At 40.1% G+C, this 13,570-nt stretch overlaps 1 protein-coding gene across 1 annotated transcript in view; it reads right to left on the bottom strand.

The window, feature by feature from the left end:
• Positions 1-1,311: 1,311 nt before the first annotated feature.
• Positions 1,312-13,570, bottom strand: part of kiaa1549lb (KIAA1549-like b) — a 62,274-nt gene continuing 50,015 nt past the window's right edge. Inside the window, exons 14-22 of the mRNA XM_056381555.1 lie at positions 13,056-13,186; positions 11,964-12,088; positions 10,523-10,752; positions 9,306-9,438; positions 6,730-7,140; positions 6,550-6,644; positions 6,090-6,238; positions 5,732-5,883; positions 1,312-4,519 (exon numbers count right to left, since the gene is read on the bottom strand). Coding sequence (XP_056237530.1) covers positions 4,256-4,519; positions 5,732-5,883; positions 6,090-6,238; positions 6,550-6,644; positions 6,730-7,140; positions 9,306-9,438; positions 10,523-10,752; positions 11,964-12,088; positions 13,056-13,186 — 1,690 coding nt within the window. The 3' untranslated portion in view covers positions 1,312-4,255. The remainder of the gene's footprint in view (positions 4,520-5,731; positions 5,884-6,089; positions 6,239-6,549; positions 6,645-6,729; positions 7,141-9,305; positions 9,439-10,522; positions 10,753-11,963; positions 12,089-13,055; positions 13,187-13,570) is intronic.

Raw genomic sequence — 13,570 nt, forward strand, 5'->3', positions numbered from 1 at the left:
ACTTGTGCTCTGTCTGGTCTTATCTCGCTCTTTAATTGGAGGCCATTTTAGAGAAAGCATGGTTTCTTCAGAGGAGGAAATTCTGGATGGTCGCTTACTCCTGAACACTGTGCAGCCTACTGCATGGGGCTTTCTCAGGTGAGGGCGGTCCCTGTGTGTTTGGGTAGGGCCACCATATAACGGGGGGGGGGGGGGCTCACATGCATTAACATACACCTGTAGGCAACATGTACTAACATGCACATGCTGGTCAGAGGACAAATACTTACTACATACTACATTTTAAATACATTTTTCTTTAGTTAAATAAGATTTCCATGAGTTTAATCGCAAACACTAGGTCAATACCTTAAATAACCAAAGCAATGACATACAAAAACAACTAATGTTAAGATAGTTTTAGCGAAAGAGTGGTTATGGTCTGACACAAATTACACCTTCAACGATCCCGCCATCCACTAATGTCAGTTGATAGTGGACAGCACCGATTGAAGTCACTGAGCATTCATAAAAAATTCTATGGAAAGCATCACCAGAGGAAAGGCAATCTTCTTGGCAAATTTATCAAGAGAGTAAAAAAATCCATGTGATGTGGGTTTAAAATAGCTTCTTGCACTCATGGAGAGTGTTACCCTAATGTCAGAAAACTTTGACTCGGATCAGAATATTGTGCCCAGTAGGCCACTGCTCCTGTTGGCTGGACATTAAATCGCGACAGTCAATGCTCTTAAGGAATAAACAAAGGATTTTCTTTCATAGCTATGTTCTATTTATATTTATATTATTAATAAATCATTAAATTATTCCCCACTTATCATTACAGTACACCAAAAGGCCTGGAAATATGTGCATTCTCTCTCTCAGTTTAGCAAACATAAAGCTCCAGCAAAATGGCTGACAACAGGTCACTGATAGTACACAACTACCAACCTAGCCTTCAACCATTACTCTGACTCCTGAGGCAAGGGACTACTCTTTTCTTGTTGTGACACAAAGCCTCTATAACGTCCCTGTGGTGTAAGTAGGTAATCACACCTACAACTATAATGCCAGTACCAGAAAAGACCACAGACGTAGAGCATCAGTCCAACAATTTCGTCAACTCTTTTGATATTGACATGCAGAAATGAAACGAGGTATTGAAGACACAGATTTACTATGCTCCTCTACTAAAATCTTTTATTAAATTTTAATCATGTTGGCTAATGTTTCTTTCATTTCTCCATCTGTCTCAAGGTTGCTCTGTCAGATCTCTGAGGAACATCAAATATAACAAGATCAAACAGATGAAATGAGGAAACCAGTCAGGAAGACAAAAAGACACGGATGTTTAATAGGTTTAGCTCACTTCATACTTCATTTTCTAGAATAAATACTCATTCATTTTTATAAACCAATAAACCACCTTAAACCCTTTTATTTAATATCACTAAGGTTTCTCAATTATCCAGCATGAGAATGTGGAAAGGTGTTCACTTCTGGTATACACAAAAATGGTTTCACTGTATTTAGTACAGTTCTTAAGACATTAAGTGCTCCTCTGAATAATGAGTAAAATGAATCTTGGGAAAACAAGCAACAACATAATTCTTGTTGAGTTTAAGACATACAGTATTTCCTTGTACCTACTTACACACCAACAGGCATGAGTATAAAAGAAAAATTTTTTTTAAGAGAGGGCGGGTTTGTTCAAAAGTCATTATGCAAAATGACTAATTTCATCCAGTACAACTGTAATAGCAATACTGTTTTACAGAAGGAAATAATGATTTAAAGGCATTTTCACTCATAGTTGTCTTTCTTATGCCACACTTGAGAGTTTTCCTATGACAGAATTGATTATAATAATCAGCAAAGAGCTCCATGTGATTTGCAATAATATAGAAAAATTAGGCAATGTATAGCATCTCACTTGCTTGTTTATGCAAACATATTGTAGCACCCCTGCTATAGACCTACATGCACTCATCGGCAGTCAGTTCCCAATTCCCATCCCCAAACCAGCAGCTCTGCATGAAGAGCTCATCATAACCTATTGAAGGCTTTTATGCCACAGTGAAAATGAGTCTTTGTTCCAAAAAAGATGAATTCCTTTCATTTGTGAAATGATCTAATGACGTTTGTTTTAGGAGTTTGAGTGGATAGTTCATAGTTCTCTGTTGTGCACTGTCCTGCTATTGGCCTTAATCTGTTTGATTTTTAAGATAAAAGAAATGAAATAGTTTTAAAAGTTGATTAAGATGTCAAGCAGAGTTATTCAAGAGCAATAAGCTTACCTTTAAAATATTAATTTAAGCGTTCAACCACCCTCCCTCTCTCTTTCCTGCTACTGGAATAGCTTTGAAAAGCTAGTCTCCTTTACTCCAGCAGCTTTAACCACTCAGTCTGTTGTTTAACATGAACTGTAAGCACAATTTTGTAAAAGAAATATATACTGCCCAGCACTTTACATCACTTCTGATTCCTGGGTCCGCATCCTTAATCATTTGCTTTTATTCATGTTTGAAGAAAGAAAGACAGACTGTCTTTCATTCTATCTAATTTAAGTTCTATTTATGTTGATATTTTTGATTTTTTTTCATAGGTTATTTCTTACCTGACTTGGTGTGTGGAAGCTATTTCTATTAAGCTCTGTTATGATATTCAATAATTGCCTGACAAATAACTTCATTCAGGGCAGTAAAATTTAAAATATAGAGGTGAGATTCTGGTATAATTAAAATCTATTAATAATGTTAAGAAGACTTTTTTAAGCCTATTTGTAATTATGAATTTTCTATTGTATCAATTAGTAAATGTCTAACTCAGCATATAGCACCTTAGAAAAGGACAAGTACTATACACTCAATCTGAAACAATGTTCAGGCAGGCATCCACAATTTTATACAGAGAGATCAGCACTTACAGCTCAGCAGTACTGATGCAGGACTTCTCATTAGCTCAAATACCCACATGGACTTGGGGTCTGATTTGTGAAGTGCACTCAATAAGAACATTAAGAGCCTTAAGGCGCAGTAAACAAACAATGGACCCACCGTTATAAGAAACTATGGCACTATTACCGGCAGCAAAGAGAATTATTTTGTGACTTAGATGTCGGGGTTGAATGTGTATTAAAATGTGTGCATCTTCAAACCACTGGGAACTGCCCTTTTGTGATGTCCATCCAGCTGCAAATATTGATTCACTTAAAAGCTTTTCCATTTGAGTTTTTGGAGGCCAAAGAGATTTTGTCATTTTAATCAAGAAAAGATAAAAACATATAGATATAGTTCATGTTTTTAAGTATTTAACAACATTAACGGTATGCTATAATAACCATCCATTACTTTCAAAAGAAAATCTCTATCAGTGTCAACCAAATCAATGTTCCTTGCGCACATCCAAACAAGGATTTGCAAGGATTAAAGCTTCCATCTATTTCAGATACATAAAGGCAAACATTTTCATCTATATGTCACTTCATCATCATAGATGCATCTTAAGATTTCATGATCAATTGGTTTAAACTAAAAAGGCGGATACATATATCCTGGACTGAGTCCATTTGTTGATTAAAGGGAATTAGTTTAAATCAATTTATTAAATTCAATTAAAACATTACTAGATGAGCAAAGACAGTCAGTGTTTGTTATTTTTATGGTGTTGACATGTGATATGAAAATAAAGAATTTTAAATAAGTGGTGTGGTAGTCTGATTTGGTTTGAACTGATATTCATGTACCCAGTCTTTTTGAAGTCAATGGTCTATAAAAGGAGAGAAGATACATGATGTCCTTATACTGTACATGCTCATATACACTGTGGTTTATACTTAACATCTGACAGGAAGTATTTGGTCCTCTCAGTACAGACAATAATGCTACTTTTTCTCTCTTCTCAACTGATGCTGATTCACAAAAAATGTCTAATGCTGGAAAAAATTACGTTTTCCATATTTAGCGTATCCTATTGACATATCTACAAAGAAGAGATGCATGTAGTTACTTGGGACATCATCAATAGAGGATGTTCGTTTTTTTCTAAAAAAAAAATAAAACAAATAAAAAAAAAAAAAAAGATAAAGCATTTTCCATTCCTTTAAGTCAGGAGCTGAAAAACAGCAACAGTACATGAAAAGAAATCAATCAGTGGGTAAGACGATCAGTTCATTTTACAATACAAACATCAAAAATCAGTCTGGAGTACCACCTTAGTGTGCCTCTGTTGGAGACCAATGCACAGTTAACCTTCTCCTGCACACAAGGGGACAGAATCAAAACTCAAACATGTCATTTTGTTTCTTCGCCAGCTTGGCCACCTCCTGCCGGATAGCCTGCACGAGTGCAGAGGTGGAGAGGCTGCTCAGGGGCATGCTGTCCATGTCCTTCACCACCTTGGGCAGGCTTTGCTGGGAGGCTGTGCTAGGGGCAACGGGAGGCTGCTCCAGTGCCTGGTTATACTCCAGGGACAGCCTGGTGGGGCTCCCCTGTGGGTAGCGAGGATGAGGAAAAGCCTCTACATACCCAGGCAGGGGCACCTGGAAAACAGGAAAGACATGAAATCAGTCATACAGCAACTCCATATGATCACTACCCACAAAAATAATGGCTGCCAATTAGATCTTTAGAAGGATACAGTATATGCGATAGTTTTGCTGAGTGAACATTTTCTCTCACCACTATTCTAGAAAGAATTAAATGGGTGAAAAGGGAAAATATACACAGTTGTATCTGAGGAAATAATCATTATAAATGAGCCAAAATAACAGGGAAAGTAATGAGTGTGGAGATCTACAAATATATGACACTAAAATGGATTTTGGTTCAAACTGTGTTTGAACTCCAAAAATTGACTACTTTTGAATGCCGATACAAAATTTTTATCAGTGTGATGGGAAAAAAGGAAAATAGGAGTTCATTTAGGAAATGTGCTCAACTACCCCGGTATTTTGTTGTGTCCACTCAACGGCAGCCATAAATTCAGTTCAGCAAATGGTTTCTAAATGACACTGGTTCTGCAAAAAGACACTGCGTGAAAGCATCTGGTTGAAACAGGCAAACAGACAGGGAAAAAAGAGAACAGTTCATACAAACAAGGAGAGTCCAGTGCAGGGGGAGGGGAGGGAGGGTCACATGGGTAATAACAGATCTGACAGGACGAATGGGACCTGTGTTAATTTCATGAAAAACAGAGGAGAAGGTAGAAGGATGCTTAAAGAGTATATTTCCCTAATGATGTTTCTACTTTGTGTTCAAGTGTTCATTCCTGCTACAGTGCTGTAGCTCACTTTCTGGCTCCGTGGGTTGACCACAATTTATGCGGAAAAACATCCTGACAACCAGCAGGTGAGAGTGGGGTTGAGGATTTTAATAACAGTCCACAAAAATTACAACAGTGTTTACAGTTTTACTAGACTGTATTCAGTTTTTTCAGCTTAAAAGTATAAAATGAAATTGTCCGGGTGGCAGCATCAAGAACCGTCTTTTCTGTTTAGAGCACTTTTATAACCTGTTCATGCTCTGGATATAGCTTTACTGTTGGATGGAATTTCACAATAGTCACTTAGAATAGTTTATTTTAAAGGTCTAATTGTTAGGACAAAGAGCGGTTGTGGGTATATATCACTGAGACAAATGCTTGAAAACTGTGATTGTCCCAGTTTCATCAAGACATCTGTTCACGCTACTCTACCGCTGTTTAGTCATTTAGGGCTAGGTGCTTGCTAAGCAAGAAATATGGGCTTCCTTACAGAGTCTGCCCACTGGGGCGGCACATCCTCAGGCTCAGGTGGATAGGACATCCAAGAGGGACTATGGTAGGAGGTGGGTGGTGTGGAGACAAAGTATTCTGAGTAGCCGGGCCTGGAGGCTGGGATGGCGTAGACAGCTGTTATTGGGTTTCCTGTAGGGAAGAGAAGAGAGAGTGATGGATATATTTTCAACAGTCACTGAAGAATGCATTTCAGGGGATGACTAAATTTAAGATTTTCCTTCCAGGAGTTTTATTTTATCAGAATATTACTATTCTTGAAAAATTAATGTTGGCACAGAAGTAAAGCACATTATGGGTTACTTTTAAAATACAAAGTCATCTTATCGTACGCTTACCTGAGTAGTTTGACACAGGCTGCTCTGCAGTGATAGATGGAAGTGCTGCTCTAGTGGTTAGCCCATATGGGTTGTTGTCATGTTGACTTTGCATTTCAGTGACAGATGTCTCTGAGCTCCTTCCCTTAGGCCCCAGGTCAGAAGTGGAACTAAGTTGGACAGAGATGGGAGAGGCATAAACATAGAGATGCTGCAATACTACACCAATGTCACTAGATGGCAGATGCAGTCCATGTGAAGAAGCGTGTACCTTATTAACATTCTTACCATCTCTCAATGCACTAGTTCAATATTCAAATTTATACAATACTGAATAACACTGAATAAATGTTGAATATCTGATGGGTTTTGGGATGCTACAGACATAGCGTATATGTTTCTGTCTGCATCTGCGTGTGTGTGTGTGTGTGTGTGTGTGTGTGTGTGTGTGTGTGTGTGTGTGTGTGTTGTTCAGCCTTACCGTCTTAAGGAGGTCCCAGGAGGAGGTCCAGTGCGAGGTGGTAAAGGGGGAGGAGAACCCATGGCCATCTCAGGGAGCTGGGTGAAGCGAAAGGCCTTAAACAGATAGTGAAAGGCATTTAAGGTTACAGAGACTCTATCACAGCTCTTCAGAGAGAGGAAATAATCTTAGCCCACTTACTGGTTTAGGCAGGCTGCACTGATACACGTCTGCACCATAAGATGGTACCCACTGCAGGCCCCCCCGTCCGCAGCTCATCGTGCCCGGAGCGCTGGTCACCACATCTGCATAAGGGAGGGGAGGCGGTGCAGGGTTGTAGTGGTCAGGAGGGGGTTGTTGTTGTTGTTGTTGTTGTTGCTGTTGGTGGTGGTGGTGGTGGTGGGACTGCCTTCCGGACGTGGACTGTCCCCCTGAAGCCAGGCTGAATGCTTCCTCCAGCAGCAGGTGCATCTGCTGTCGCACTTCATCAATGGACGGCTGTGAGCTCAGAGTGGATGTCTCTGAGTGGCCTTTCAAGCCCCGGCCATACATGTATCCCCGCGGCCCCATTAGACGGTCAACATTTGTCTCTTCTATCAACTCAGGCTCCGTCTAAAACATGCAAACCCATTCACAATTGAGACTCAACACACATCTTCCAACTTTGACTTGCAAGTACATATCAACAGTGTGAGCTATTTTATAACAGACTTTACAAGTGATCTGATTTATAAGGAAACAAAGCTACAAAGGACACTGAATCTGTTATACATATACGAATAAAAGGATATGAAACTCCAAAATTTCATGGTAGTTTTATGGTCGATGTCTTGTATGGGTGAATCTGTAGCAGTGGACACCTGGGAGGGCATATTCTGATTTACACCTGGATCAAATATCGGAAAATTCAACATCTCCTTATTGAATTAGCAGGTTATTAACAGGTACGCCCTGAGAAAGCTGGGAAACTGCAAATTCTATAACATCTTCTGTCATTCTCTCAGTGGGTTGTTGACAGAGCTGCAATAGTTTCTGAGAAAAACTCATGCAGGAAGAGTTTGTTCCAGCGGTGTTACTGCTTTGTCACAGTAGGTTCAGCATCAGAACCAGGCAGTTTGCTTCAGTGAGTGCAAACCTACACTGCTCTGCACTTATAAACAAGCCAACAACATTTAAAAAGTTACTGGAGGCCTAATTTATGTGTGCTCATACTATTTTGTATCTTCCTCCTCTGTTTCTCTTTTCTTATCTGCATTATATTCAATACAACCATTCTCAATTCAACTGCTACTTCATTCTATCTTTCCCATCCCTTACTCACATGTTCCGAGGTCTCAGCCTCTTTTTCATATCCTCTTGTTTTTCTCCCTCTCCCAACCTCTGTTTCCATTTATCCAGACCTTATATTCAGTGATAAATTAACAAGAGTTGAGGCTGCCCCACTTCCTGTAGGAATAGAGGGTAGCCACAGGAGACCTAGCGTAGTGCACCTCATAAATCAGCCCCCCCTGCAACATGAAACAGCAGAGACTTGCATCTGCAGAGATGGGGCCTGCAGCCACACTAGTCCCACTGTAATCAACATGACCACGAGTTCTCAGAGTGGACTGTGTAGCTTGTACTGGCTATTGTGCCATATTTCTAACAGAGCTGAACAGTTGGCTACACTGAGTTTAGCCACAGCAAGTACAAACTGACAAAGAGTCACGACAATGGGAGGTTGGAGTCAAGAAATTTCTCTGTCTGGAAAATTTAAATTTTTTAGAGCCTGTCAAGAGCTTTCTGTTATTTAATTTGTTATGTTTGTCACGTTAAGACCTGTGGCATTTCGTCCCAAGCAGCTGATTTTTCTCAATAAAATGCACAATATGTTATTTTCACAGCAGACATTTGACTTGCAATAGCAGACAAAGCACAGGATTATATAATTTCTTTCTTAGCTGTGTCCTTGTCAGCCAAGCCAGCAAGTACAATACCAGAGCCAGTTACACCTGTGTTTTTCTTGCTGTGATGGGTCAAAATGGATAGCAGGTAAACAACAGTTCAGTGGAATATTTCTATCACCGCTTAAAATTTTTACAAAAGGACAGCTCAGAATGAAAACCCTCTTTAGGAATGGTCTGCTCATGCTAGTATTGGGACTTCATGACAGAAACACAGAAACATAATGGAACAATGAAAGAGTGGAGACATAAACCAGGCATCCTGAGATGCATTATATATCAAAACGACAGGACCTCATAAAATTTTACTCTTAATTATGAATGAACCACTTCTCCTCCTTGCTGTGGCCCACTTGAAGCCACACCTGGGCGCACTATGTCTGATTTCTAGCTCTGTTGCTGCGCTGTGTCTTAAATAGGGTAATAAGGCACAGATTTAGCACTGACAAGCTCTGATTGATGATGATCTTTTCTATTTTTATATTCCATCTCACAAAAGTAAAAAAGTAGCATCAGGTTTTTTTTTTTTAAATTATCATCTCAATTTGGTAACAAGCATATAAATGAGCAAATGTTTGTATTTGAATAGTAAATCCCTAGTACATCATTAATATATATAATAACTTAAAAGTTTATATGTTCTTCACAAGTAAGAACTACTATTGCTAGTATATTACTTGTTCACCAGCCCTCTAAATGTATATTGCTAATAACCTAAAATTATATGCATCAAACTGTCAATCACTTTGTCAGAGTAGGTGCTACTTTTTCAAAATGTTAATGATCTGCATTTGGTTGGGACACAGTGTCTGTGGGTGATGACATGTGACTCACATCGTAGCCACTGTTGCGGATGCCTCTCCTGGGTCTCTCCCTCATAACAAGCAGGTCCATCTCTGTTCCTCCGGGACTTGGACTGCTCAGACTCTGTCTGCTGCGATATGCCGTCTGCCCTACCTGGGAGTGCCTGCCAATTAGAGTGAGGAGTGCATTCAGTACAAGTCAGACCTGGGGTAGTTAAGTTAAAACATTTCAATTACTTTCAGTTCAGTTTCAGTGTGCCTGCAGTGAAAGGGAGTGGGAGGTGGAGGGACGGTCTGGTACAATGAACCTTCTGAACTTCATTGTGCCAGACAGTATGAACGTGGTTGGGAGATGTATTTGATTTTCCTTTCAGAAAGTTATATAAATTGAGATACATACAATCTCATGAGGAGATTGAGTAAAAGAGCTTCGTAAATATTTCAAATAATCTTTCTAAATGTTACGTCAGATGCCAGATGTGAGAATAGCCTTGAGGTGTTTTCACAGTAAAATGCAACACTGATACAGCATCCAGTACAACATAACAACAATGTATAATCATTGACTGAGGACAATATGCATATCAGCAAACATGCTCTGACATGATCTCTCCATCTGGGGGAATGTACTGTATGTTGTTGGTGTAGCTAATCAGCCACACACTAATTTCGACAGCAAATAGCTGCTAAAATCCTTATCTTGCTCACCAGGGTGGGATATAAACATAGCCATCCAACCCCTCACTAACACACAAGCCGAAATTCAAAAGTTGCTTTCTGTTCCGAGTGCAGCTGGTATGGGGGCATGTTAATCTGGTGTGGAAAAGACTGTTTGCACACTTGACCTAAATCTGTAATATCCAAAGACAGTCCATCTTTATGTGTATCTGTAAAGAGGAAGCAGGACAGAACCAGCATAGTGGACCATCCAACACCCTGCCAATCCTCTTATCCCCATTATGGAAGCTCAGGACTTGCATCAAACTAATCAGACAGACCTGATGGGTCTCTCAATGCCTGCTAAGACAGGATAATGACAACATTAGAGGGGACAGTTTCACTTATCTATGAGCTAATTAGACAAGGCAGGGGTCAGCAGTTACGGATAACTGCCCATGGTGAGAAGCCCAATCAAACTGTGTCCATGTATGGGAGGTCTCCTCCCCACCCTAATGCGAGCAAGGATTTTCCTTTCTGTTTACACTCAGTCAAACCCAGGTTCCACTTGCTTTTCCATTCTCCCCTCACCTCCTGTGAGACTTGACATAAGTGGAACCTCGCTCATCATCAGGCTCCAGTGGTCTGCCATGCTCACCGGCTGCCCTCTCATGACTGTGCCGCTGTCTCTGCGCCAGGGCTCGACTGCTGCTGCTGCCGTCGGTGGAGGGGAAATCATAATAGCCCTTCCTCTTAGCCTTCAGCCTCAGCTTGTTCCTGTAGTGCTCAATGTCTGACTTCTGCTTCAGAGCCAAGTTCACCTGTAGAGAGGAAAGAGCGCAGGATGCAAAGGAACATGGGGAGATCAGAATGGAAACGGACGCAAGGTTCTTCTTGCGGTGCGTGGTATGGCTCTGCTTTGTCTTCGAGGGTTGAAAGATCAGATTGTTCGAGAGGGAGAAGCTCTAAAAATGAAACTGTTATGCAATAATCAGTCAGAAAGATTCAAAACTTATTATTTTTCATGTTTATTATACGGCATCAAAATTACAGATGGATTAAATGAATAATAAAAACAAAGTGTTCTGCATCATGTTACTGAACCAACTGTTTTCAGCTGTTCTTTGATCTGGTAATAACAGTCAGTTTTCACTGTAAAGGTTGTATTATACAATCTTCTGTGCGATAAGCTTACAATATATATAAAAAAATCATATTCTAAAATAGAGAAATGGCAGGAATATGTTGGTGATTAGTGTTGCAGTTTCATGCATAAAATTTGCCTAATCTTACCATACCGTATCTTACCCAATCATGTAACTGATTTAAAATAATGCTGTCATTTTTTCTATTTAATTTCACATTATTGATGCATGTTTTACAGCCCCTGAAATCTATTCTACATTCATTTAAATATTCAATAACGGAATAAGCAAAAAAACAAAATAAAAGTTTTGGGGGAAAAACATTAAGTATTTATTAAGAATTTAACACTCAAAAATGTGTTTCTTCAGGACTGTGACAGTGTCATCATCATGATTTGACTGACACAAGCAAATGACGCCACAACTGTATAACATTTTGATTCAAATCTTCCATCTCAACTTTTTTATAGTGTTTTTTTTTGTGTGTGTGTGTGTGTGTGTGGCAATCAAAAATCCCGCACGCTTTCTGACCTGCAACAAACTATTTAATGCAACGTTTCGGTCCTAGACCTTCATCAGTCAAAAGGACTGAAACGTTGCATTAAATTCTTTTGCTGCAAGTCAGACAGTGAGCGGGATTTTCTGATTGCCACTTTGGATCGACTCATCCTGTTCCTACGCACCTGCCTCACAAAATATATGTACAAAGTTTTCTCCTGCTTTAGTGGTTTTTTTTGTGTGTAAAATCGTGTTTTTCATAGAGAAAATAGATTTTCAGGGCTTTCAATAGATGAGTGCACAGATGTTCGATTGTTTGTGTCTCTATTTGCATCTATGTGCATGTCAGTCTGCATATCTCTACAATCAGATGCGTGCATGTGCATCACCTCTCCATTGACAATGGCTGAGTCCTGGCTGCGGTCAGACGATGCAGGGTGTGAGTAGTTAGGCTGAGCCACCATGGGCTTTATGGAGATGAGCTGCAGGGAGCCAGAGGAGGTGTCATATGGATCTGAAGAACAGAGAGGGAGTTCACTCACAAAGAGACTACAAATACCTCTAATCATTACATTGTCAATCAAAGAGGAACAAACTGTCACAATCCCTCTTTGTCTCTGTGTCTGCCTGTCCCCCATCACCACCACCACCACCACTCTCTTGCTCTCATCACCTTGTATCTCTGTGGCTGACACTGTGGGATTATGTCAAACATCAGTCGTCTGCATCAGCAAATGAAGTGGTGGACGGAGACAATAGATCACAAAGATAGTTTTGGCTTCCAAGGTTGCGGCAATGCATCTCTGTGATAGATGAAAGAAACTGACTTTGCACTTTTATTCCTTATCTGACATCAGACAAACTGGATTCAGTTCTAGTTTCACTTAACTCAGCTGATGAATTATTCAAATCCAGCCATTAAGAAAATCATAATCTCGAGAGCGCAATCCAATTTATAAGCAGAGTATTTTAAATTGATTAATTTAACTCACACCCACCACATGTGGAACAGCTAGCTTCAGTGGACAAGAATAGAACAGCGAATAACTCAATGTGTGAAAGGCTTTTACTTAAAAGAGCATGTGAGACTTCATATGCTCTTTCTGCATCTTTTATTTTTGTGTGTGTGTGTGTGTGTGTGTTTGTGCGCCTGTATGTGTTTCTGCCACTGTGTCACAGCATCCACTACTCTGACATACTGTATCATGTCAGCAGAGCGGCTGTCTCATGTATATTCATCAGGTCCATCTCTGCTTACTGCTGAGTGGCTACCTTTCTGGCTTAAAAAAAAAAAAAGAAAAAAAAACTGCAGTGCCTTTCTCTTAGGGAACCTGCGTGCATGAGAAACAGACACATTTGTAGAAGTTTGTCATGCAGGAGAGAACTGGAAAAGATTTTTGGCATTTGTGACACACCTGACCTTGCCTGCGAAGGAGCTGTAGAATAAATTATTTGTATTTGCATCACCGTGCGACTCTCACCATCCCTCTTGTGCGTCTCCTCCTTTGTCAGTTTCTGCTGTGCTGTGACTTTCGGCACTGTCAAGCCCCTGCTGGAATTCAGCTTCTCTGATTCGTTGCTGATGACGGAACCGTCCTCACTCGGCAACTTGCTGCAAGTAACCATAGCAACAGGAAAGGCGGTGAGCTCTCAGGAAGCTGGGCACGCAGCCAGGTTATGTCATCCTTTCCTTTAACAACCTCACCTTCCTCTCCCCCTCTCTTGAGCCTGAGTCCAGTAAACATGATAAATTATTATTGTATTTTTTTTTTGCATAATGAAAAACTAGGGGTTCATAGTGAAGCCACCACTGCACACTGCCTGTATATGAAGTACACCAGTCGAGTTGAGACTATTCAGTCCTTTGTGTTCAGGTTTTGTTAATTGATACCAACTAGTTTTACAGTGAAATGAAAAAATCAGCTGATTGTCCAAAAAACGGCAACAACAGCATAAAGACCAAAAGACATCAAACAGCCATCAGCTGGTCAAGTTT

The sequence above is a fragment of the Seriola aureovittata genome, chromosome 1 (assembly GCF_021018895.1).
Source record: "Seriola aureovittata isolate HTS-2021-v1 ecotype China chromosome 1, ASM2101889v1, whole genome shotgun sequence".
NCBI lineage: Eukaryota > Metazoa > Chordata > Actinopteri > Carangiformes > Carangidae > Seriola > Seriola aureovittata.